General features: G+C 47.1%; 1 protein-coding gene across 3 annotated transcripts in view; it reads left to right on the top strand.

The window, feature by feature from the left end:
• Positions 1-25,825, top strand: part of PNPLA7 (patatin like phospholipase domain containing 7) — a 2,986,886-nt gene that overhangs the window by 991,334 nt on the left and 1,969,727 nt on the right. For all 3 annotated transcript variants that reach the window (XM_069609797.1, XM_069609798.1, XM_069609799.1), the window contains one exon: positions 7,398-7,484. In XM_069609797.1, the coding sequence (XP_069465898.1) occupies positions 7,398-7,484 (87 nt within the window). The remainder of the gene's footprint in view (positions 1-7,397; positions 7,485-25,825) is intronic.

The raw sequence follows: 25,825 nt of genomic DNA, 5'->3' as shown, positions 1-25,825 counted from the left end.
TTTTGAGAGGTTTGCTCCCAAAAGTCCTCGTGAGGACCTTCCTTTTACACCTATGGCCAAGTTTCAGAGGACCTTTGACAATCCTCATGAGAAATATACTTATGACCTCACTGATGACGAGGTCCCAGCGGACACATATGTACAAGATGATACCCCCTTCGGGGACAATATTGATGATCCTGTGGATCTAATGGAGAATTGGGAAGACAGCCATCAGGTTGATTGTCAACCTTGGCCGTCCCCTCCTCCTACCCTGGACCCTGACACCCTGGGTATGGATTCCCCTCCCTCCAATCCAGTCCGCCAAGCCTTACCTTTGGATGATCAGATGGTGTTTAACGCCATCTTAAAAAAGGCGGCTGAACATTTTCAGATCGCCACACTGAAGGCTTTGTCGGTTTCAGATTTTGTAGAGGACATACTGAAAGAAAAGCCTCCTACCAGCCAGGCTATTCCTTTGTTAAATTCTATCAAGAGGAGACTGGCGCCTTCATTGTTGACACCAGCTCAGGCCAGAGCAGTTAACCCCAGGTGGGAGAAGTTGTATCGCCCTTCTCCTACCGACCCTGCTTACATCAAGGTCCATGCCACTCTGGATTCACTGGTAGTCACCACCACTAAGAAAAGGGCAGGTGTACTCCTGTCTACAGGTGAAGCACCGCCTGATAAAGAATCCAAGAGGTTGTATGCACCGGGGAAGAGGGTCACGACTGCTGCTGCGTTCTCCACCCGAATAGCCAATAACACAACTGTGTTGGCTACCTATGCAGACATCCAGTGGAACCTGCTGCAAGAAGGCCTTCAAGAGGTACCTGAACCAATGCGGGCTGAGCTGCTTGCAATTGTATCGGAAGGCAAGCAAGTGAATCAGAATGTGCTTAAGAACACTTTAGACGCTGCCGAAACAGCGAGAAAAACCTTAGCACAGGGCACCTTACTCAAGCGACACACCTGGCTGAGTAGCTCCGGGTTTAAGCTGGAGACCCAGGTAGCCTTAATAAACAAGCCCGTTGAGGAAACCAACTTGTTCGGCAAGGCAATGGACGAAGCACTTGAGACAGCCAAAAAAGAACATGAGACTCTACTACAGATTACCCAGAAGCCTTCACAACAGAGAGGGGGCGGCTCTCGTTGTTCCTTACGTGGGCAATCTCGCTCCCCTCAGAACCAGTATGGTTCAGGAAACAACTGAAATTCAGGACAAGGATCTAACGCCACCACCACGTATCCACCTAGAGGACAGCAGCGTGGAAAGTGTAGAGGCCGGAGTTCCACCCCCAGAGGCTCCCCGGCCTCAGGTCAGAAATGACCCTGCGATCAGGGTCCCGTCCCATGCCACCCCGGTCGGGGGGCGTCTGACATCATTCCTTCATGTATGGGAGGGGATGACAACAGACCAGTGGATACTCAAGACCATCGCGCACGGATACTGCATAGAATTTTGCCGACCACCTCAATTCAGACCGCCAAAATCAAGACCCCCGAACACCTATGCATCCTACTGCAAGAGGTTGAGATCCTGCAAAAAAAAAAGGGCGCCATAGAAGCCGTCTCTATTCTACAGGTAAACAAGGGTATTTATTCAGTGTACTTCCTTGTACCCAAAAAGGATTTCACCATGCGCCCTGTGCTAGAGTAGCGCCCAGCGAACAAATTTGTCAAACCTCAAAAGTTTCATATGGTCACATTACAGGAAGTAATCCCGCTGCTGAAACAGTGGGATTAGATGGCAACATTGGATATGAAAGATGCTGCTGCAATGTTGCCGGCGCACAGAAACGACCTAAGGTTCATGATAGAGAACAAGCACTATCAGTACTCCCCTTCGACATTGCCTCGGTGCCAAGGGTGTTTAAGAAGGTGCTGGCAGTGGCAGCAGCGCACCTGCGCAGAGAATCCATCCCGGTTTACCCTTACCTCGACGACTGGCTCATAACAGGGGAATCCTACGGATCATGCCTGTTGAACACTCAAAAGACGATAGACCTCTTATTCAGCCTGGGATTCTCCATCAACGAGAAGAAATCCAGCTTTGACCCCAGTCAAGTCAAACAGTTTCTAGGGGCTCTAATTCAGACAAAAGACGGCCTCTTCTTCCCCTCCAACGAGAGGGTTCAGAACATGCTGTTTCAGATCCCTCAGTATGTAGCCAGTCAAGAGGTGACGGTACGCAAGGCCATGCGACTCTTAGGAAGGATGGGGTCCTGCATTTACTTAGTTCCTCACGTGCATCTGCGCATGCGTCCCATACAAGACTGGCTCAACAGCCAGTGGTGTCAGGTCAGCGGACAATGGGAAGATCTGGTAGTTGTCTCGCCAGCCCTCGTTCTCTCTCTGCAGTGGTGGTCGAGGGAAAACCTCTTGAAGGGGAAAGCCTTCACCACCCCGCAGTAGAAGCCACGCTCACGACAGACGCATCTTTCATGGGCTGGGGGGCTCGCCTGCTTCAGCAGACGGCTCGCGGCGTGTGGTCCCCAGAAGTAGCATCCAACCACGTAAATCTGTTGGAGCTATTGGCTGTATTCAAAGCACTGAGAGCCTTTCAGACACAGTTACAGGGGAAGACAGTCCTGATCCTGACAGACAGCACCACGGCCATGTACTACCTGAACAAGCAAGGGGCAACACACTCTCCAGGGCTAGCCAAGCTGTCCCAGACCAATTGGAAATGGGCTCTCAAACACAGGATGTTCTTGTTGTTCCAACACGTTCCAGGGGAACACAACCTTCTGGCGGACATGCTCAGCAGAGACTTCCCACTGCCCGTAGAGAATGAATGGCGATTACACGAAGACATTGTCTCCAACTTTTTCACGCTATGGGGCTTCCCAGAGATCGACTTGTTCGCAGCTCTGGAGAATGCTCAATGCCAAGATTATGCCTCCAGGTACCCCCAGAACCGATCCAAGGGGAACAGTATCTGGATTGCATGGTCAGGGAAATTTGTTAACGCTTTTCCCTCCAACTCCCTTATTCAACAAGATTGTGCACAAGATGCACCAGGAACCAGTGACCATGATATTGGTGGCCCCTATGTGGGCCCGCCAACCACGGTTCTCTCATCTGATGAAGATGTCCCTATCTCCTCCAATGAAACTGCCTTGTCTGTACAACATGTTATCTCAGGACAAGGGAGAAACACTTCACACATGCCCGCAAACCCTGAACTTAGCGGCCTGGCTCCTGAGGTCATAGAGTTCGGCACCTACAACTCCCTCAAAGATGCATGGACATACTTAGGGAGGCGAGGAAACCTAACAGCCGATATTGCTACTCCAGTAAATGGAAGCGATTTGTTATCTGGTGCAACTCCAAGGTCATAAATTCATTGACTGCTCTCCTACAAACATTGTGTTGTACCTGACTCACTTACTGGACTCATGTCTGGTTTTTAATTCCCTGAAAGTTCATCTAGCTGCCCTCTCAGCCTACACCACATCACAACAGAAGGTGTTCTGGTGGAAAGTACCAGTTATTAAGGCTTTCATGGAAGGGGATAAAATAATTAATTCCCCCATTTCTAACCTGGCTCCCGGATGGGACCTAAATGTGATATTGACTAGACTTATGGGGTCTCCCTTTGAGCCTATGCATAAAGGAAGTCTCAAGGATCTTACATATGACATCCTTCCTAGTGGCCATCACTTTTATAAGAAGACTTAGTGAACTACAGGCCCTTTGAGTCCTAGACCCTTTCGTTACAGTCCATAGAGATGAGGTAGTTCTGTGCACTCACCCTCGATTTGCGCCTAAATGTATTTCCAAGTTCCATGTGAACCAGTCAATAGAGCTGCCTACTTTCTTCCAGAACCCCACTAATGTGGCCGAAAGAAGCCTGCACACATTAGATGTGCGCAGGGCAGTCATGTTTTACCTGGAAAGAACTGGACCACTGAGAAAGACAAATCAATTTTTTGTTTCAGTGGCAGCTGGTAGATAAGGGGATCCTGTCTCTAAATCAGCCATCCCAAGGTGGATTGTCAATTTCATCACACTTTGTTACACTCTTGCTATGAAAGAACTGCCCTTCAAGCCTAGGTACTGGGGCTTCCATAGCATTCATTGCGAATGTTCCCCTAGTGTCCATTTGCAAAGCGGCAACCTGGAGTTCTGTACACATCTTTACAAAACACTATTGCCTAGACACTCATTCTAGGTCTGATTCTCAGGTGGGATAAACAGTACTAAGACATTGGGCCTCATTACGACCCAGCCGTTCCGGAAAGAACGGTGGTGATAAAACCGCCGCCACCATTCTTTCCGTACCGGCTGATTAAGAGTTCTGCAGGTGGGAGGTGTCACTCCCGCCAGGTCTGACCTGGCGGGAGTAACGCCATCCACCTGCAGACGGACATGGAAACACTGGCACCATTACAGCATGGTGCCGGTGTTTCCACTTCCCCTACGGGACTCCATGGGGATGGGGACTTGCATAATTCCGCCTCCGGAATTCCCGGGTCACCGGGGTCGTAATGCCCCAGTGATTTCGGGAATCACGGAGGCGGAATGGTAATACGAGTCCGGCGGTAACCTGCCGTTTTTTCCAGCACGGTTACCACTGGACTCGTAATGAGGCCCATTGTTTCACTACTGTTCATTCTCACAACCTACCTCCAACTCTGGGTACTGCTCGCTACTCTATGCACAGCATGTGATTCTAAGCAGATTAACAAGCATCAGAAGACATGCATTACTCACCGTAATAGCATTTCTGATGATTGTATCTGCTTAGATTCACATGCGCCCACCCTTCCTCCCCGCTCGGGTGGAAGGAACATAGACGTCTTAATGCTTTCTCTTTTATGTACTCACTCACGATAGTCATTAGGCTCCTTCATGGCAGAAAAAATACAATCGGAGGGACGTCGACGTGTGAAGGATTTTGGCTACACTACACGTCACGTTAGGGATAGTGTTACAGGCACGTCCATGTCGACGTCCCATTTCGATCCTCGAAAGACAAGATGCAATACTCCACGGTTACCTCTGGATGTCGGACTATATGCACAGCATGTGACTCTAAGCAGAAACAATCATCAAAAATGCTATTATGGTGAGTAATGCATGTCTTATCTAACATTAAGTCGGATCTTCGAGGGCCCAACTTGGAGGGTGAAGGAGATCATCCTCTGTCGGCCTCCGGTCATCTCGCCACTGACATTTTAGCCCGACTCCCCCCCGCTACCCTTCCAGCCCTAGGTTCCACTTTCCACAACCAGCTCAGGCCCACCAGCTCCATCAGGGACCCCGAGAATGAACCCTCCTGACTCACTCAGGAAATGATCATGTTGCGAAAAGAGATGGATGGTATTGGTCTGGCCGCTGCCATTATGCGCTCCTTCAGTTGGTAGAAATGGACCTGGGTCAGGACATCTGCAGGCCTGTCCTGTGATGGCGCTGTGCGAGATCTAGTGCAGTGTGTCCTCTCCAGCTCCAGCTCCACCTCCTTCTCAGGCGGTACTTTCAGAATGAAGCGAAATAAATCCGCTACGAATGCTGGTAGATCCTCCTCCTTCACTGCGGCCGAAATGCCCTGGAAGCGAATGTTGTTCCTGCAGGAACGATTTTCACCATCTTCCAGCTTTTCTTCCATCAATTCGCAGCACGCCTCCAGAGATTCCAGGCGCTTGGAGCACTCCTCCACCACGTATGACTATTCACACTATGTGTCTTCCACTTCCGACACCCTGTGTTCTGCTTCAGTCACTCTTGGATCGAGAGCCAGGATTTTGTGTGACAGTTCATCAGTACTCTTGTGTATCTCTTTCTGGATTTCAGCCAGCAGGTCCTGCAGATCTGCTTTGGTGGACATCTGCGTTAGCATGGTAGGCAAGCGGTCCGTGTTGTGGACCTGTGCCGTCACCGTCTGCTTGTTTTTGTCCCCTGCCTGCAGCATAGTTGAGATGTCCCCCTGCTTCCCACTTTTCTGAAATGTTGCCATTGCCACTGACATGTAGGCCCTGACCCTGGGCCCCTGTGAGCCTGCTCCCTCTCCAGGGCCTCCTCCTGTTATTTCAATCGCGTTTGTGATCTTCCTCTGCCGACTCTGTGTATAAGCTGAGCCTCTGCTGCCTGGTGCAGCTATAGCGCCTCCTGAGTTTGCTGCTGATGAGACACTGTCTTTGGGGGAGAGTGCCCCTGCAAGTGAGAACCCAGAGGACAGCTCCTGGCTCCTATTTGTGCTACCAGCCAGACCCTATTGTTACTTTAGCCTGGCCATCTGGGGGATTCATGTTGGGCCGGGCTGGAACCCCATTTCAGCTGATGTTTTACGCTGCTCTCATGAAAACTGGCCCCCATGCTTAGCCGGTGTGGAACGTTGCTGCAGGCGACCTCGGGAAGCTACTCTTCCATCTGGACTGTTGCTGGAAATCACTCTTGCGAAATTACAGACTTCACTGCTTCCAGGAGGCCACCACATAGGGGGTCTGCATTCACCCTAGCATGCCTCCCCCACCCAGAGTGCCACTTTGGCACTTCACTCCGTCCCCCACATGCCGCACCTGCTCCCACGGCGCTCTTGTTGGGTCCTGTGCCTGCAAGCCCAGCAGTCTGTTCTGCGCTCTGGGATGGGGAGACAGTAGGGGGGAAGGACCCCCCTCACCGTGACCCACACCGCAGACCCAGAGGAGGCACCCCCCACCACTCGCTTTCCCCGCCACTGCCCTCATCTTCCGGCCCGGGACCCCAGTCTCAGCACCTCCTCTCTGGCTGGGTGTACCCCCGCTCCGCAGGCCTCCGCTTTATTCCAGGGAAGCCATCATCCCCACAGCCGACTCGCTCCTCGTGGGTGGCCCGGTCCAGCTCCTGCTCCGACTTTGCCAGTTTGCACCTCTCCTTGCTCAACTGCGCATGCAGCTTCAACTCGGGCAGTCGGCGGCTGTGCCTGCAGTCTCCACACAGGCAGCCGCCGGCCTCGGGCCACCCCCGTTCGTTACTTCCTCGGGACGGCGGCGGGTGCCATTATCGGCCCACCATGTGGCATCTCCTGACTCCCTTCACCGCGGGCGAATGCCAGCCTCTCTAGAGCCCGCAGACCCAGCGTTCTACTGCAGGCAATCTTCTGGGACACGATCCGCCGTTTGTATCAGGAGGCAAGTCCCACGAAGGGTTGCTTTTCTTCTCCTTCACCCTCGATTTGCTGGAGGTACTTAGGCTGCCATCTAACGAATGGCGCGCCAAGCCACGCCCCCCGTCGGAGTGTCTTCTTACGTTCAAGTTGCTTTGATGGAGGGGTCTTGAGCTCTCTTGAATCGCTTATTCTGTGGTTAAGTAATTTATTAGTTTTTGTATCATATTAGGATGTACTTTGACGGCCAACAGCCGAATAAAGTTACAATGAATGATAGCTATTATTCAGACAGATGAATAATGTTAATTTGTTATTCTTTGGACAGATGCAGCAAAGACCCCCCATTCAGAGAATGCAACAAGCTTGTTTAAAAGATCCCGCTCCATCGGTTCTGGGTCTTCAGACATTCCAGGTAAGTCAGAGACCTCTAACGCTGGGCATGAATGTGAGTGGATCAGAAATGGGGCAATTTATTACTGTTTGCTTCTGAGTTTAATATAATTTACAGCACAGGATTTGGATTGATTTTTTAAAAATATTTAGCTGTTGAGAAAAAGGCTTTCTGCTTCCCTTTCATCACTGTTTGTCACTGGGACAAATCTTTGTATTGGAAAGCAGTGCGTGAGGAAACTGTGGCAGTCACACCTTTTGTATTCTTTCCTGCAATCTTTTCATTGTTTTTTTACAGTATCACAAATGTAGGATAACATTTGCCATGTGAATTAAGAAAGTTTAATCTTCCTGTTAATATTTGGTTTTCAGGGTTGTTTGGCATCTATGAAGTAAATTACCTTTATTGGTTAAACAAATCATGCAGGCCAAGTTAACAGGGTGTGAGATAAGATGGAGGTTCCTGGAGATCTGCTGTGACCGACGGGCAAGCACCGAGCTGCAATGTGTTGTGCAGATAACACAAATATGAACTAATGAGGGGAGGAAAGACTGAACCCACCGTACTGAAAGCAATGATCAGCTCCTGAATTGATGTTATGCAGAGGAAAAGCCCCAGGATAGACCGGGGAGTGTCTATCTCTGCCACTTTGTGGTGTGGGCTGCAACACAGAATGGTTCATGAGCACACTAGGCCGTAAGCCTGCACACTGGGCAGAAAGAAGGATAGACATAGTAGCCCATCATGAGAAGCAAAGAGGACAGGGTTGTCCCCCTGAAAGTCTGGTGAGGACCAGTGAACTTTCCTAAAAGAGTGACTGTGACAGTGCAAACAGAAAGGGTTCTCCCCGGGTCATAGATGAAGTTAGTGTAGATATGGATGTATACAGGTGAATACAGCATTGATCTGGTTGAGAGAGCCAAAAACCTGTTTGCAGGCGTCACCTGTGTGGCACTCATTGAGCATGCACAAGGATGGTAAGACGGTGTAAGTGATGGCATATGGTGCAGGTCCAGGGAAGAGATGTGCAGAATCCAACTCCAAGCCCCTCAAGATCCCCTTTAGTGGTGAGTGGTCTTTTCTCTGACCTGGAAATGTTCCACATGGGAGCAGACTGTCAGGTTAAGAGCCTACAGCAGGCAGTAAAAGTTCACAGCACTTGGGCACCAGTGAAAGAGAGACAGTAGGAATGAGTGGTGGATGTAAGAAGTAGGATCCTGTGTGCAGGGTATTTACTTTCAAAAGTGAAGGCTGAGATGCCAACTGAGGGAGTGACTTCAGGAGTGGAAGTAATTTGGAACTCTGAAATGATGAACATAGAGCAGAGACAAAGCTATCCCTTGAAGATTCTGGTACATGAAAAATTGTGCTAATGGTGCTTGCTGCTATGCTTTCCAAGATTTTGGAGTGATCCTGAAATATTGTGGCACTGTCAGCTTTAAAGGCGACAGAAGAGTAGAGTTTGCAAGGTTTGGTATCATCTGATGCTCAGTTATCATCCTGACCCTGCTAGACAGTACATGTCCATCAGAAAGTGACACATGCCACCCTCAATATTTGCAGAGAAGCGGCCCTGTGAAGTTGAAGGTGGAGAAGGAGACCTATGGTAGCAGAGGTCCTGTCCTCACTGGCTCCTTCTGAATGGCCTGGAAGACAAGCTTGCAGAGATTGTAAAGGGTGGCAGAAAAAGGCAGTCAGTTAGAAGACTTAATGAGACTGAGGCACCCATTAAGGAGTATGAGCAGGCATCCTCATTGTCACATCAGGAGTATTGTGGACGAGAGTAGAGGCATAAGGGCCAAGGTGGCAAGCATGATCAGCCAATCGCAGGACAATCACAGAACAAGCCGGCAGACTTTGTGATGTTGGTCCAGGACCAACTATAAAACACAATGCTTGTGTTGCTCAAAGGGAGGAAAACAGATGTCCGTATTAGAACTGCAAAAGAGAGTAGCAGAAATCACTATACATCGCCAAAACAGGTCATAGTGCTTCAACCTATGTTTCTGTAGCATCCCTGAGAAGGGAGTAAAGTAGGTGCAGGGCATTCTGTGTATTTTCCAGGACATGGAGAACAACATATTTTTTTTCAACATCATCTTTTTATTAACATTTTTAGGAGGCAACAAAGGAAATCATAGCATAGAACAACTTGGCAACACAAGGACACAAGACAAGGGAAAAACAAAGAATGAAATTAGGTAGAGACTACATATCATAGGTGTTTGACATCAACGGGAAATGTTCAGAGTCTCTCATTGGGGGCTTTCTTCTACCAAGCAAAGTGGACTGTCACTACTGAGCACTCCCATTGGATGGCAAAAGTTCTGTGTCACAGGCTGGTCTATGTGAGCCAGCGAGTCATAGGGGGTCGGTGAGTTAGGGCTGGGAACCTCACTGCATATTCCATGCAGGGTGACCAAATGTGCTGGAATTTCGTAGTATCACCCATTCGTATGGCCGCGATTTATTTTCAGACACCACCATGTCCCAGCACTTTAACCACCAGATTGATAGGGATGGGCCTTTAGGGTGCTTCCATAAGCGGGCTATAGCAATTTTCGCTGCTGTGAGCAGGAACATGATCAACTTAGCCGGACCCCCCAACCACAAGAAAATACCCTCGTTGGAATCCCCCAGTAGTACCACTCCTGGGTCCCAGGGGACATCCAGCCCTGTGATCAACTTAATCTGCTTCAGTACTGCCCGCCAAAAGATGGAGGCTTTAGGATATAACCATAGTAAATGAAAGAGGGTTCCCCTGACCATGCATCCCCTACAACAGCTCGCAGGAATGGCCGGATTACTTTTGTTTAATAGTGCAGGTGTGATGTAATATCTATAGCATACCTTGTAGCCCCCTTCCCTATTTGTGATATATTTGGTGCTTTTGTGCAACCTCTCCCAGATCCTGCCCCAGTCTTCCACTTCTATTCCGCGCCCCAGGTCCTCTTCCCAACTGAGCATGTACTTCTCTTTCCTAGAGGGGTCGGTTTTATCAAGCAGTTGATATATTGTGGAGATTTTCCTTCTCGGGTAGGAGATATGAGGGTCCTTTCCAATGCATTGAGCTCCCTCTCCCTTTTTTCCCTGATTTTATTACTGGTCACCCAATGTCTGATTTGTGCATAGCTGAATCGCTCAACTTCTGCAACCTGGAACTTGGCTTTACACTCTACAAACGTGAGGGGTTCTGTTAACCAGGAAATCCCCAAGCGTCATCATGCCTCCCGCCCTCCAGCTTTTGAAGCTGCCCGGGGGCATACCCTGAGAGAAATCAGGGTTTCCCCAGAACAGTGCCAGGGGGCCCGTTCAGCACCTATGATCCCATTTGCGCATTGTCTATCTCCAATTCTACACTGTATTTTTCGTAGACGTAAGGGGACATAGGTCTGCCTGTGGCCGGTTGAGCCGCAATTGGGGGAGGGAGGGAAGGGAGCATGAGCACCATGTCTCTTCAATCTGCTTCGAGCGGGGTTGATTGGAACTGAGTCCCCATGCAAACGCATGCGAAAACTGTGCATCCCTGCTATATCTGGCCAGATCTGGGACTCCCAGACCACCCACCACTCTAGGGTGCATCATAATATGCTTAGGAATACGCTGCTTTTTCTCACCCATATGAATTTCATTAGCTTTCGTGGTAACTTACTCAAATCTTCTGCTGGAATGTTCACTGGAAGGTCTAGGCAGCTGCATATCAGCCTTGGGACTATGTTCATTTTGACCGCTGCAATCCCCCACCCATCCATGATATTTCCTGTTTTTCCCATCATGTTAAATCATTTTGTAAATCTTTAAACAATGATGAGAAATTGCATTGATATAATTGTTTAGTGTTTGGGGGAATGTGCACTCCTAGGTACCCAATGCTAGTAGTAGCCCATGGGATGGGCATGACTGGGGCCAACGTCCTCCTTTGCTCGCGCGATACATTGATTGCCAGTCCTGATGATTTCCCAAAAGTCACTTTAAACCTGGAAGCCTTGCCAAATGCTGCAATTTCTTCCCATAAAGGCCCGGCTGATTTATCTATCTGTGTGATTGTTAAGAGCACATCATCAGCGTACATGGCCGTTTTGTATTCTCTTTTTCCAACTACTAGGCCCCTTATCTCTGTGTTTTGTCGCAATCTACAAGCAAACGGCTCAATTGAGAGGGCAAAAATAAGCAGGGACAGGGGGCATCCCTGGCGGGTCCCTCTAGTTAAATGGATCCTGTCCGAACAAGCCCCACTAATTCTCAGTTGGGTAGAGAGATTTTGATAGTTAGACATGACCCAGGTGATAAAGTTACAGCCAAACCCAAAGTGTGAAAGAGTTGCCTTAATAAAACCCCAGTCCAGCAGATCAAACGCCTTATGGGCATCTAAAGACATCACCAATAGTCCCCCTCTCCCCCTCCTGGTTGCCGATTCTATCAGGTTTATCGTTGCCTAATGTTATCATGGGCGCTTCTACCGGGAATAAAAACCCGTTTGATCCGGGTCTATTCGTTTTGGGAGGATACTACTCAATCGTGTTGCAAGGATTTTAGAGAAAAGTTTCCCATCATTATTTATTAAGGTAATTGGTCTATAGGACGAACACAGTTTGGGGTCTTTACCCGGTTTGGGAACAAGAATAGTTAAAGATTCTGCCATAGAGGGGGTGACAGTTCCCATGGTGAGAAATGAGTTGAACAAGGCCGAAAGCTGCGGGTGCCCAGGATGTGTCCAAAAATCGTATAAAATTTAGCTGTGAGCCCATCTGGACCCGGGGCCGAGTACTTTAGTGATTTGATTGCTTCAGTAACTTCTTCCATTGTGATTGGTCTTTCTAGGGGAGATAAAAGATCCTGCACGGGGAGCGGGTCGCAGAGTCTGAGATAGTTCCTTTGATCGCATGAATCAAGAGGAGCTCCTGCCATGATTAGATTATGATGTCCAAGGTGCTTCTGGCCAGAGAGCACATAGTAGTTTTGACATGGATATAGGCTACGGGTTGATCAAAGTTTGGTTTCGTTAAACTGAGAGGAAGGAGAGATGTGCAGTTTAGGAGATCTAACCCATAACCCAGCGAACATTGGAAACAAACTTTTCATTTGTCAAAGGAACTTTTGTTTTGTTATTTGTACACGTCTGGTCCTCGAAGGCTAGAGACTGTCAAGTGAAATGAGATTTGGCCATCGATAGCTGAAAGCTCGAGAGTGTGTTCTGAGAGCTGCCATTAGAATTGTTGTCTCGTGCTGGAGAATCTTGAAACTGTACTGTGCTCCAAGCTCCCATCCTACCCAGTGTCCAAAACGTAGGGAAGGGAGACCGAGGCTACCGCATCCTGACATATTATTTGAGAACACTTCTTTCTTTCTTAAGAATTATCCCACACACTTGTTATTAGTTGTGAGGTTCGGCAATAGGTTTCTTAGTACATGCCCTTTTTATTTTGACACAGCGACACTAGAGCTGCCTTATTTTTCATTTGATGGTCGACGCTTGCTCCTATCTTAGATTTAGGTTTAGAATAGGCGTTTTTCCAACCTGCATACAGCATTCATTGTTCAATAAACACCCTTGAACTGTGTTCGCTTGGGTCTGTCTTACTTGTTGCCACCATGAGTTCCTCACTGGGGGAAAGGCAGGAACTCAGGGACGGGGCTTAGTGACGCAGTATATATACGACACCCAACGTCACGTCCAGAGCCGAAAATCGAACACTGAGTCAAGGCGGATCTACAGCCAAGTGGAGGTCCACTACGCCCCCCGTTCAATGTTTTTTCCGAGCAGCTGAGCTGAAAGGGGATATCTATCTGATGAGTCTGCGGGAGAAGAATCCATAGAAATAACATTACAATGAGTAATTGCTCCTTCTCATTCTTTTAAGCTTTGTGCCACTCACTAGGACGAATAAGGTGAGTACAAGGGTATTTCTCACTCTTCTTAGTTTCGGGCCACTCAATGAGATGAGTAGGCTGAGGGTAATCTTTATCCCCGTCTTCCCTCCTGGGTCTCCTGTTGTTCCCTTTTCCTTGCTTTCTACAGCATGGCATCACCGAGCCTGCTCGCAGCATAGGGATTTCCTTCGTTGTCAGGATAGCCTTGGTTCTCGCGCCGACTCCTTCCGTTTCTTCTCCGCAGCACCAGTGCTCCAGTGGTCTCTGCGTTGTTGCCAGACTGAACAGTCCACCTCTCCTGGGTCACGCCACCGCTCTCAACTCGGTTCTCCTTCTGGGGTTTTCGCCCCCCTCTCTCTCTGGCTTCCAGCTTCCTTTGTGCTTTTTGCCCACAGCACCTTGTGGTTTCCTCCCGACGCAGGATCTTCTGGCTCAGCTGATTTGAAACTCTTGGATTTCACTTTTCATGGACAGTAGTTGGTCTTCTCTTTTTATGAATGGCAGCCGGGTCCTCCCCAGTGGAGGATTATAGTCTGTTCTCTCTCTGTTGATCACTCTTCATTTTTTGTTAATTCTGCTTCGTCACAGTAGTGTTGGTTCTCAACCATTGAGTAATCACTATTACTCGCCCAGCATTCTTCTTCTTCACTATAGTTTTACTACATTATTCCTCTGTTTGGAGCTTGAGTCGTATGTCACAAAAACAAACAGTGGCTTGGTTTGATGGACGTCTCTGGAGTTCTGATGTTACTGTTGTTCTAGAAGAGAGGGCTCTAGGGAGTTCCTCTGCAGAACGGGAGTCCTTGTCTCCCAGAGGGGAGTCTCTCCCTGTGAGGTCACGCATGTCGCCACCCCTTGGGGATTATTGCGTAGTGGGCTCACCTCCCTAATATCACCATTAAAGGCTCCCCTTTGGGAGAAGTGACTGAATCCAGCAAATCGTCACACTATACTAAAAAAAGCAGCTAAATATGACATAGTGGCTATACTTAAAATTGCAGCTAAGTAAGGGACAGTGGCTATACTAAAAAATGACTAAATATGTCACAGTGGCTATTCTAAAAAAACAGCCAAATAAGAGAAAGTGGCTATGGTCAAATGCAGCTAAATAAGAGACAGTAGCTATACTCAAAATGCAGCTAAGTAAGGGGCAGTGGCTATACTAAAAATGCAGCTAAATTAGAGACAGTGGCTTTACTAAAAAAACAGCTAAATATGACAGTGGCCATGCTAAAAAATTCAGCTAAGGAAGGGACAGTGGCTATGCTCAAAATGCAGCTAAATAAGGGGAAGTGGTTATACTCAAAATGCAGCTAAGTAAGGGACAGGGCTATCCTAAAAAACGCAGCTAAATAAGATACAGTGGGCCTCATTACAAGTATGCCAGACCAAAAATAAGTTGCTACCGGCACCCTTTCCGGACCGGCAGATGACAACTGTGCCTGCCGGTGCGTGTGCAGGTCTGACCTGGCAAGCGCATCGGCCCCGGTAGGCGCAGTTGTGTCAGAAGCACCAGCACTGTTACTAACGGTGTTGGTGCTTCCGAGTCCCCATTCCCGATAGGACTCCACAGGAATGGGGACTAACATTTTCCGGTGCCTGACATCCCGGCCCGCTGGGACTTTTAATTTGCCAGTAGCACTGGAATATCAGGCGCCGGAAACAGTGTTACAATCCTGCGGAAAACTTCCAGTAGCACCGGCGGGTTACCGCCAGACTTGTAATGAGGCCCAGTGGCTATACTCAAAATGCAGCTAAATGAGAGACAGCGGGCCTCATTATAACTCTGCCTGTCCGAAATTAATGTGCTAGTAATTCCGCTCACCAGCACGGTTCCGGACGAAGTTTGCCAGTGGGGTGGCCTGATTTACACCTAGCCAACATCTGGAGGTAAGTTAGGCACCCCACTGGCAGAAAACAGCAGGTATTACAGGTTGTTTGCTTCAATTTTAATTTGCTTGCATTATAGCATTTTTGTACGCATTTGTGATTAGTAATCTGTGCTAACTGAAACTGTAGACCAATTTTAAAGATTTATATTTATATTATGTCCTATTGATCGTAAATATTGTAATTCATTTTAGAACCTTCTTTGTGCAAGACAGTGGGCAATATATAACAAAGAAGTTATACGGACGTGTGAAGGGAACCTTACCTTCATTTCCGCATTCGCAGGGGAAAAACTACATTTCCCAGCTTCCCGGCGTCGCACACCGGTTCTGACAAGTCGCCTGTTATAGGCCTGTTAGCGGCTGGGTTGCGGCATTTGCCGAGGGATTTTGTTGGATCTGTGTTACAGTGACACACTCTCATAAGTAAGCAGTATTTTGTAATTTCAATACTGTGTACATATGGATTGAGGATGTCGATCACTATGATAGCTTGTACAATTGGCGAAATGAAAGAGCTGGATTCAAATAAGGGGCAATTTTCTTTGCGCACACTAGACACTATTAGGAATCTGGGCTTAGATAGAAGAGTGATGGCCAGGGAAGTTCCCTCTGTTTATCTTAACAGTAAGGAGAGACCTTTCAAAGCAGCCCTGCTGAATGTCAGATCTGCAGTAAAGCATGCTATGGAAATACACAACTTCATTGAATTTCATGAGTTGAATTGCATGTTCCTTACTGAAACGTTAATGTCACTTCACATTCTATATATCATTTATTAGTCCCACAAGACTATACGATACAGACCATAAATAGAATATTAAAAAGCGGTGGGGGGGGTTTGGTGGTTATTAGGACCCCACTAAAGCTATCCCATCTGTAAGTATTAGATTGGGAGGATTCCACTCAGATTGGGCATGCGTGTATCAGCTGTACCCCAACTAGAACTGTACAAATTCTGTTCGAGTACCGCCCTCCAGGACCAGCTAAAATCCAGGACCAGCTAAAATATTCCTAGAAAAATTGGATCAATTCCTTGTGGATACTGGTAGTAGGCATAAGGATTTACTCTGCTTAGGTGACTTTAACATCTGGGCCGAGGATCTGACTTCTATTGATTCTAGAGAGCTGGTGGAGATTTTGGAGGCCCATGAGATGAGATCTCTGGTAAACTCCTCCTCCCACGGTGATGGTCATTGCCTCGATTTACTGATATATAGAGGGGAAATTATACGCTTTGTAGATACTCTTCCAGTCTCATGGACTGACCATGCTGCCAGAATGTTTGCTCTGGTAGCAAATGACACTGTATGAGGGGAAAGATAATTGAAGCCTACCCAATTTCGTAAATCAAAGGACCTATTGAAGATCTCGGGTAATGATTTGAGGATCGCCTTTGTGCAGATTGATCCTTCTTTACCTTGCGAAGAATCTTTTAACAAAGGCACAGTAATTATGGATAATCTGTGCAAATAATGGGCCCCTCTTCAACAGGGCAAACCTAGGAAAGTGTTCAACACATGGTTTTCGTTGGAATTAGCATTAAAAAGAAGACAGTTAAGATCGCTGGAAAAAAAATGGAGGAAAAGCAACCCCCATACTGATAAGGAACTGATTAAGATTACCCGAAAAAACTACAGAAAGGCTATTTTTGAAGCTAAATCCAAATTTCTTATGGATAAGTTAGATAAAGCCTCTAATAGACCAAGAGAATTGTACTCGGTCATATCGAACTTTGTGGAACCAAGCTGTGCTTCAGTAGCTTTAAAAGCCTCACAGATGCAGGCAGATGCGTTTAACAACTATTTTGTGGAAAAAATAGAGCTAATTAGAGGAAAGATTGCTCAATCAACATTGACTGAAGTGGAGGAGCACTTAGATGTTGGCCATATTGGTAAATTGGTTGATTCAGTTGTCCCAAAACCGTTTACTTTTTCAAAAGTCTTGGAGGAAACTGTATTCTCCTTACTTTCCAATCTAAAACCTACCAATGACACTTTATTTGTTATTCCAACATTAGTAGCAAAACCATTAGTGTCAGACATTTCTTCCTTCATCACAGATTTTGTGAACAAATCTCTCACGACAGGTATTATACCAGCAAATCTAAAAAAGGCAGTCATCACTTCGTTGCTGAAAAAGGCAAAATTAGATCCCACAGACTTGCAAAATTACAGACCAGTGACAGGTTTGCCATAGCCTGGAAAAACTTAAGAATAAATTGTTACATTACAACTGTAGGAGTATGTGGAAAAGGAGAATTTACTGGACCCTTTACAATCAGGTTTTCGACTAGGGTTCGGCACAGAGACGGCGCTGCTGACAGTCTGGGATGAGCTTCTCGAGACAGCAGATCAGGGTGACATATCACTTTTAATTATGTTGGACCTATCTGCCACATTCGATACAGTAGATCATAAGATCTTACTAAGGCGCCTCGAGAAGGTGGGAAAGGCCTCTACACAGGCTCTACAATGGTTTAAGTAATTCTTGACCGGTAGAGAACAAACGGTAAAATATGGAGGATTCCTGTCCAATTACCTTATGCAAATCTGTGGTGTCCCTCAGGGTTCCTCGCCCTCCCCTCTTATCTTTAAATTGTATATAAAACCTCTTATGGATATTCTGAGTAGACATCGTGTTAAATTCCATTCCTACGCTGATGAAACTCAGATATTCTTGAGGATCGAAAGATCAGAGGCTACCTTTAAATTGGTGGAACGCTGTCTAAGGAGGTGCAAGCTTGGATGTGTGCCAATCAGCTGTTGCTAAATACCAATAAGACTGAGTTGGCATTGTTTGGCTAAAAACATCAACTGTAGCATAACAAGCAAGCACTGTCCCCATGCTCCCTGGGATCACAATTGGATTTTTCTCCCAAAATAAAAAATCTGGGAAGATAATATGGGGAGTGGGGCACCGGTTAGTGCGACTACATTCTATGTTTTACACCCTACGAATGCTGGGACAGAATATACAATTTATAGCAGATAAGGACCGGGCGACAGTCGTGGGAACTCTCATTAATTCACAATTGGATTATGGGAATGCCCTGATGACTGGAATACCGGCCACCCAACTACGGAGACTACAAGTAGCCCAAAATGCAGCAGTTAGATTGGTGTTTAGGGTGACAAACTCATCCCCTATCTCCAATCTAAGGAAGTCGTTACATTGGCTAGCAGTGAAGGAACGTATAGATTTTAAAATCCTTTGCATTATCTTCAAATGTGTTAATCAATCAGCACCAAGCGATCTGTCGGATAAAATCAAGACATATATCACAGGTTGCCAATTGCGCTGCTGCGATAAGATGTTGCTGCAAGAGCAACGGTCAAGGTATCGGAGCAAAGGCGATCGTAGGTTTGGAGTTTATGGTCCAAAACTCTGGAACAGTCTCCCTAGAGCCATCCGAGAACTTAATACGCTTATCATATTGTAAAAGGTCCAGAAGACCTATTTGTTCTGTTAGGGACAGCATCAAGGTTTAGTCACTTGCCTGCAAAATCCTTGAATTGGTAGCATTGACAAAGACGGATGATTTATCACTCTGTGATATACCTGTGCGCAAATACGATTCATTTAGTTAGGTGCGCGTTTAGAAATAAATCAAATCAAATACCAGCAAATCCCCCCACGGAGTCCTATGGACTCCATGGAATGGGGAATTACTTACTGTTGCTCTCACCTGTAATCTGCCGGAAATTCCGGCATATCAGATGCCGGTAACGGTAATACCGTTTGCCGGTATCCTGCTGGATTTACCGGCGGGGTACCAGCAAACACATAATGAGCCCCAGTGACATTACTAAAAAAACAGCCAAATATGACACAGTGGCTTTACTAAAAAATGCAGCTAAATAGGAGACAGTGGCTTTACTGAAAAAAATATACTGTTAAATTGCTTTTCGTCTTGTCTGATGCTTTCCTATTAACAGGATCTGTTCGTCCAGGGAGACCAGAGCCGTCCAAAAGGATGGCAGATGAAATTTGGTTAACAAAGAGGCCTTTAATCTGTGAATACCAGAATGGAGATTGTAACACAATGAAATGCATGAGTGCTAGGGATAACAGACACTAGCGTCAACAGAAGAAGTGTTTATGAATCAATAGGATAAGGATAACAAGATAAAACAAGTAACACAATGATTGAATATTTCACTATGGCAAAGAACAAGCAGGAAATGTAAAACAATTGCATATGTAATTTTAACCTAATTGGGCAACTCATATTGTAGCTTAATGATTCATGAAGAGAACACAAATTAGTTTGTGAGGAAACAAAAACAAGGGGTAGAGTCGTCATGAACGAAGACCATTAAGTAATGTTGAAATGTTCATGTAGATGTTGGTGTAGTTTATGGGTCAATCAACTACAAATACCACTGTTCATATTGTTTTTGAAAAAAAGATTTGTTTATTAATGTTTTGCAATAAATGAAGAATATGGTGCGTCCCTCCACTGCCCCATCCAACGCCCCCCAATTGGTGCTGCCCCCCTGCCCCTAGCACACGGATAACTGAACTTTTCCCCCAACATCATGACCATGATGGCGACATCAGACAATGTCCAAAATCTTTTCAGGCACATTTGAAGCCGGTCGTCGTCCTTCCGGTATATCAACACCATCCCCCAATCCTCCCGGATGTTGTACATCACCCACTCGATTGCTAAAATGCACTGTATCTTAAACAACCACTCATGGAGTGTGGGGGCTTCCTTGATTTTCCATTTCCGAGCTACCACCAGCAACGCTGCCAACCCCGTAACCATACGGTTAAACTATGCCTTAAACTATGCTCTCCCTTGCGGTGCCGCTTCCCTTCCCCATAGACCCAGCGTGCACACATCCATCGTCTCCGACAGATCAGAGTTCAGCATTTACTTGATGGACTTTTGCACTTGTTCCCAAAAGGGTAATATAACCGGGTATGACCACCAAACATGTGCCCAGTCCGACGTCCCATGCTGCATCTCCAGCAGTCCGGAGATTTGTCAGGTTACATAGCCCCAAGTCTCTCCGGGGTATAGTGCCATTGGGTGAGTACCTTATAACACACTTCTCTCAGCTGTATAGACCGGATAAGCCTGGGAATGTTACCACACAAAAATTCACATTCCTCCATCGTGATTTGCAGTCCCACTGTTCACTCCCACTTGTTCATGTACGGCCATGTCGCCTTCGTTGTCCCCTCAGCGATTAGAGCATATAGTGCGAAATTAGGTGCGAGTCCCCTAAGTGGGATACAATGTAATTCTCAAATGCGTTAAATAGTCTCCTCGCGCCTAGTTTGTTGGGAGGGTGCATCACCTAATGCCTGAGTCGGTACTATCGGAACTGTAGCATTTAGGGGTTCTTAATATATGTAGGGACCAGGCTGGAGGCAGATATATATATAAAAGAAGTTAGCTTTATTGAGTTACAGGGAAGTTATGGAAAGAGGGTAGGAGCACAAGGTAGAAACATCTTTATCCATCTCTCTCCCATCCTGTGTGTCCTAACTGTCTCCACTAGAACCTTGATGTAGAGCAGGTTCCAGTCACCAGGCACATTCCAATGCTTGCATCTGTGCACCAACACAAGCAGCATGCTACAGGAACCTGTCTCCCTCAAATAGACCGAAGAACTTCTTACACTGCTCAAAAGATTTAATTTCCTGGCCTTGCATAATATCTCTGAGTCTCTTACACCCCGCTGCTTTCCACCTCCCGAATGCTTCCGCATTCATCCCCGGTGTGAACTGTAGATTCCCAAACAATGGAGTGAACGGACCCAGCAGTGTCGATACCCCCTTGTTTTATTAAATTGTCCCACACCTCTCCGACCAATGCCGTAATCTGGCATGCCCACATACTAGGTGGACAGTCCCTGTTAGCCAGCCACAACACCTCCTCCACGGGAGCCCCACCACTGCTCTGTCCATACACACCCACACCTTTCTGTCTTCCCCTGTCAGCTACTGCTTCTGAACCTGTAGCAGGGTGGCCTGGTACTATTGTCTAAAGTCTGGAACCGTCAGTCCCCCCTTGCTTCTCAGGGCCAAAAGTACCCGTAGAGATACCCTCGTTTTTTTGTTACTCTATATAAAAGCATAGAGAAGCCGGTTGAGCGATCTGAAGAATCTTCTGGGGAGAGGAACTGGCAGGGCCTGAAAGTAGTAAAAGAAGAACGGAAGGGTCATCATTCTAATCGAGGCCATCCGCCCCATCCAGGATATGTGGAGAGGGTTCCAACGCATCAGGTCAGTTTTAAGAGTGCTAAGCAGTTTGGGGTAGTTTGCTTCATACAACGCGCCCAAAGATTTCATTATGTGGACCCCAGGTATTGAATTTTCTCATTTGCCCATTGGAACAGGGAAAGCCCTTGTGCTTCTCCCAGGGTCTCCCTCGGCAGCGTAAGGTTGAGCATCTCTGATTTGTGCACATTTTTACCCACGACACTTCCTCCAAAAGATGCAATCTCCGAGGCCACACCCTCCAGAGAAGCTGCTGGCTCGAGAGGGCCAGGAGCATGTCAATCGCAAATGCCATTGTCTTGTGGACCATCCCCATGAACGGAAAAGCCTTCACTGTAGGAGCCTCTCACAGGTGCTGCAAGAAAGGTTCTAGGAAAATTGCATAGAGCTGGAGAGATAATCGGCAGCCCTGCTTGGTCCCCTTCTCAAGGCAAAAAGGTGATGAGAGTTGTACATTTATAGACAGGCGTAGGGTAAGTGCTTGGTAGTTGGCGTGTGCACGTCGAAAGAACTGCTCCCCGAATCCCATGCGTGCCATGGTAAGGAGAAGAAACAACCACTCCACGCGGTCGAACGCCTTTTCGGTATCCAAGGCAGCAGAACCGCTAGAATCCCCCGCTTCGTGACCTTCTCCACCAGATGGCAGGATTGATGATCCCGACTAATCTGGGTGAATAAGGTCTGGAAGACGGCCCTCGAGTCTAGTTAGCAGGATCTTAGTATAGATCTTGGCGTCTGTATTAATCAAAGCTATCGGACGATATGAGCCACAGTTCGACAGATCTTTACCCGGGAATACCACCAATTTAGCTTGGTCCATCGACTCCGTAATGCCCCCTGCCACTTCAATGGAGTTATATCATTGCGTCAAGTGCGGGGTGAGGATAGATCAGTACTTTTTATAAAAGGCGGCTGTAAAGCCATCTGGGCCTTGGGCCTTATGCGGGTGGAATTTCCTGATATGATAGCTGCGCAAACCTTCTCCTCTGTGATATCCCCTTCTAGTGCCTCTTTGTCCTCCCCTGAGAGAGTTGGCAATGCAATCGTGTTTAGCTATGCTTTCTTTGGGTCCTCTTGAGGCTTGTCTGAGGCGTAGAGATCCCCAAAAAAGCGCTCAAAGCACCTAAGATTTCTGTACATATGTTTTTAACTAGTATTTAGGATTGTAGTAAATTAGATGATATTTCTGGGCATTGTTTGGGCACAGCACTCGCCCTTACAACTTTTCTATCCCCTTGTTTTTGCATACAGATAATGCTTGCAATGAGAATGTAAAATATAAAAATACAAAAGTGAAATAGATTAAAATAAAGAAGATATTCTTTTTTACATTGGTATACACTGTATCTTTGATTGAGTTTGAGCTGTAAAAGTGAATTCTCTTAATTCAGCTCCCCTATTTTCTAATAGATATCAGAAGGGCTTCTAGTCACGGATACAGTGAGCAGACTGTGGTCCCTATCAGGGTGCTGCGAGCACATACATCTGCTAGAGATCAGAGCAATTTGGCTGTACCTGGTTGCTTTCCTCCCCTCCTCCTCCCTCTCTGACAGACAACACTGTAGCCATCCATTACCTCAACAAGCGGAGTGGCGTAGGTTCCTTGCCTCTGTGCAGAGAAGCAATGCGATTGGGGTTCTGGGCTCTGGAGAACATTGTGTCTCTGACTGCAGCCCATCTGTCCAACAAAATAGTGGATGCACAGAGTAGACAATCGTAAATATCCCACAAATGGGCGCTCTAGTTCTGGAGGTGATTTTCTCCCACTGGAGCCCTCTTCAGGTGGATCTCTTTGCTTCCAGTGTGAATAAGAAGTGCAGGTGGTTCTGCTCTAGGGAGTTTTGTCGTCAGCTTTGGGAGATGCCTTGATGATCGAATGGGACTTCAACCTACTCTATGTTCCCACCGATCCGAGTAGTTCTGCTGAAGTCAGGAGACTGTGTCGGAGACTGTGTCTGTTCTTATACACGATGATCATGATCGCTTCGGACTGGGCCTCGAGAACGTGGTACTCTGAGTTGTTGGACATGGTCATCTGCTCTCCCTGCGGTCTACTGCAGTGCACTGACCTCCTCTCCCACTCGGGGAGGGGGGTGGATGTCCTGCACCCAAACTGCTGCAGCCTGAACCATCGTGCCTGGCTACTGGAAGACTAAGGTATAAGGAGTGGGATTTGTCAGAGGATGTTCTGGACATGCTCCTCTCTGCTAGAAGACCCACCACTAAATCCATGTATGCATGCAGGTGGCTTATGTTTTCGTCTTGGTGCCGGGAGAGGGATATGGGCCCTTTTTATTTCTAAACTTCCTCTGTGTTGTAATTTCTTCTGTATTTGTCTCATACAAGCCTCCTTATTGGTACAGTGAATTACAGTGAATTACCTTGGAGTCATTTTGGTTTTCAAGAGGACCCGAGAGCAAGGCTCCTTTTTCACGATCCCTACAGTCATTCGATTCCTCAGGGTTATTTGCAGTATGTTTCCTCCATGCCAGTTTGTTGTTCCAGTGTAGGATTTAAATTGAGCGTGGACGTATTTAATGGGCGCTCCGTTTGATTCCCTTTATTCTTGTTTGTTAAGACTGCTCACCCTTAAGGTATTTTTCCTACTTGCATATACTTCCGCTAGACAGGTGAGTAAGCTCCAGGCATTGTCTGATAGTCCTACCTACTTGGTTTTCTCCAAGGAAAAGGCGACGTTGAAAATTAAATCGTACTTCCTTTCTAAGATGATCTCAGATTTCCATCCCTCTGAAAAGACACATCTACCTGTCTTTTTTTCCTCTGCCTCATCTTTCCAAGGCAGAGCAGAGTTTCTACCTGATGGATCCAGTGCGGCCCTCAAGTTCCACACACCTTGGACAAGGGAGAACAGGACTGATGACCAAGTTTTTGTTGGTTATGCTGGTGCCCGAGCTGGCAGGGCTGTCACCAACCAGACCCTGTCTTGGTGGATCATTTTCTGCATCTTGGAATGCTACGATCTGGTCACAAGGAGGTCCCTGAGGTTCACAGCGCTCACTCCACAAGAGCATTGGATGCCAACTCTGCTCTGCAACTCTTCCAATCGGCTACGTGGGCTTCCTTGTGAACATTTTCTAAGCTTTACTGCTTGGATTCTACGTCTGGTCAGATTGCTTGTTTTAGCAGACCTGTCCTTCAGAATTTTCTGGTTTAGGTGATGTCCTTTCTACTTTCCCCCATCCAGGTTATTATACTGCTTTGGGAGTCTGTCATAGATTGTGTTGTATTGGAGTCATCATTTATATAGCGCCGTTTCCCATTACTATGGTCTCAACGCATTTGTGGTGGGAACGCCCTCTTGGACCATAGTCCAGAGTATGGGAACATTCTCATAAAGGATTAGCATGCGTGTGTGCATTTTGGCCAAGATAAGGAATTTAGTGGGCTGGCCGGGCTCCAGTAAGCAACCCAATAGAACAGGCATGTGGACTGGTGCTGAGGGAGATCAGGAGAGTGTATGAGTGCAAGAGATTCTTTATTTGTCCAGCTGGACAGAATGTTGTCATAGGGTGTCACTGTATTCTAATGGCAGAGGTGTTGAGGCTTAGTCTGGTGCAAGCAGGCAAAAACGTTGTGTCCAGCTAGCCTGAATTTGTTGTAGGTCGTCGCTGCATTCTGGTGCATGTGTGTGAGTAGCCATGCCTGTGGCAGATGTCCACCGAAGTGGTGCATTTATACGTACCTTGAGGCTCGGATGGAGCTTTGTTATTGGCTGAACTGTTTGGTCGGGTTGTCCGTGTGCGGGAGTCCTCTAGGCCCACTGGCCTGATCACTGTAGTAGGTCTTCTAAACGTCATGAACAAGCTATCATGATGCCTCCTGTAGGCAATATAGACTGGTTGTCTTACTGTCTTCTAGATGTGATATCAAGGCTATCTGCTTATCTTTAGTTGCAATTCACTGGCAATACTCATACATATAGGCGCAGTAGTTGGGCTACAATCCAGGGTCTTCTAGGTGCAATGAGAGAGGTTGGTGGGGCGTTAGCTATCTTAATACCAAGTTCAGATAAGGGATGATGTCTTAAGGCTTAGAATGCGTGTTCGCTTAGGCCCGAGGTAAGCTGTTAGGCTGGCTTGAGGGCCTTGTAAGCAATGGGGCATGTGGAAGAGTGCCGAGGAGGCCGTGAGTTTGAGTGATAGCAGTGGGTTTGTTTAAAAATCTATTTTGCTTGTGGGCTTTAGATGGATTAATGTGCACTGTGTATTTAGAGGGGTGCAGGTGTCCATAGACGGGGGCCGCCGCGATTACAGCCAGCTTCCGCATAGTAGAGAGTGACCATTTTCCTGATTGGGGCATAGCATTGATAGATGAGGAACAAATCACTTACCGCTTGGTAATGCT

This window comes from Ambystoma mexicanum, chromosome 8 (assembly GCF_040938575.1).
Source record: "Ambystoma mexicanum isolate Mex_15411 chromosome 8, UKY_AmexF1_1, whole genome shotgun sequence".
Classification (NCBI taxonomy): domain Eukaryota; kingdom Metazoa; phylum Chordata; class Amphibia; order Caudata; family Ambystomatidae; genus Ambystoma; species Ambystoma mexicanum.
This window is presented reverse-complemented; position numbering and strand designations above follow the sequence as displayed.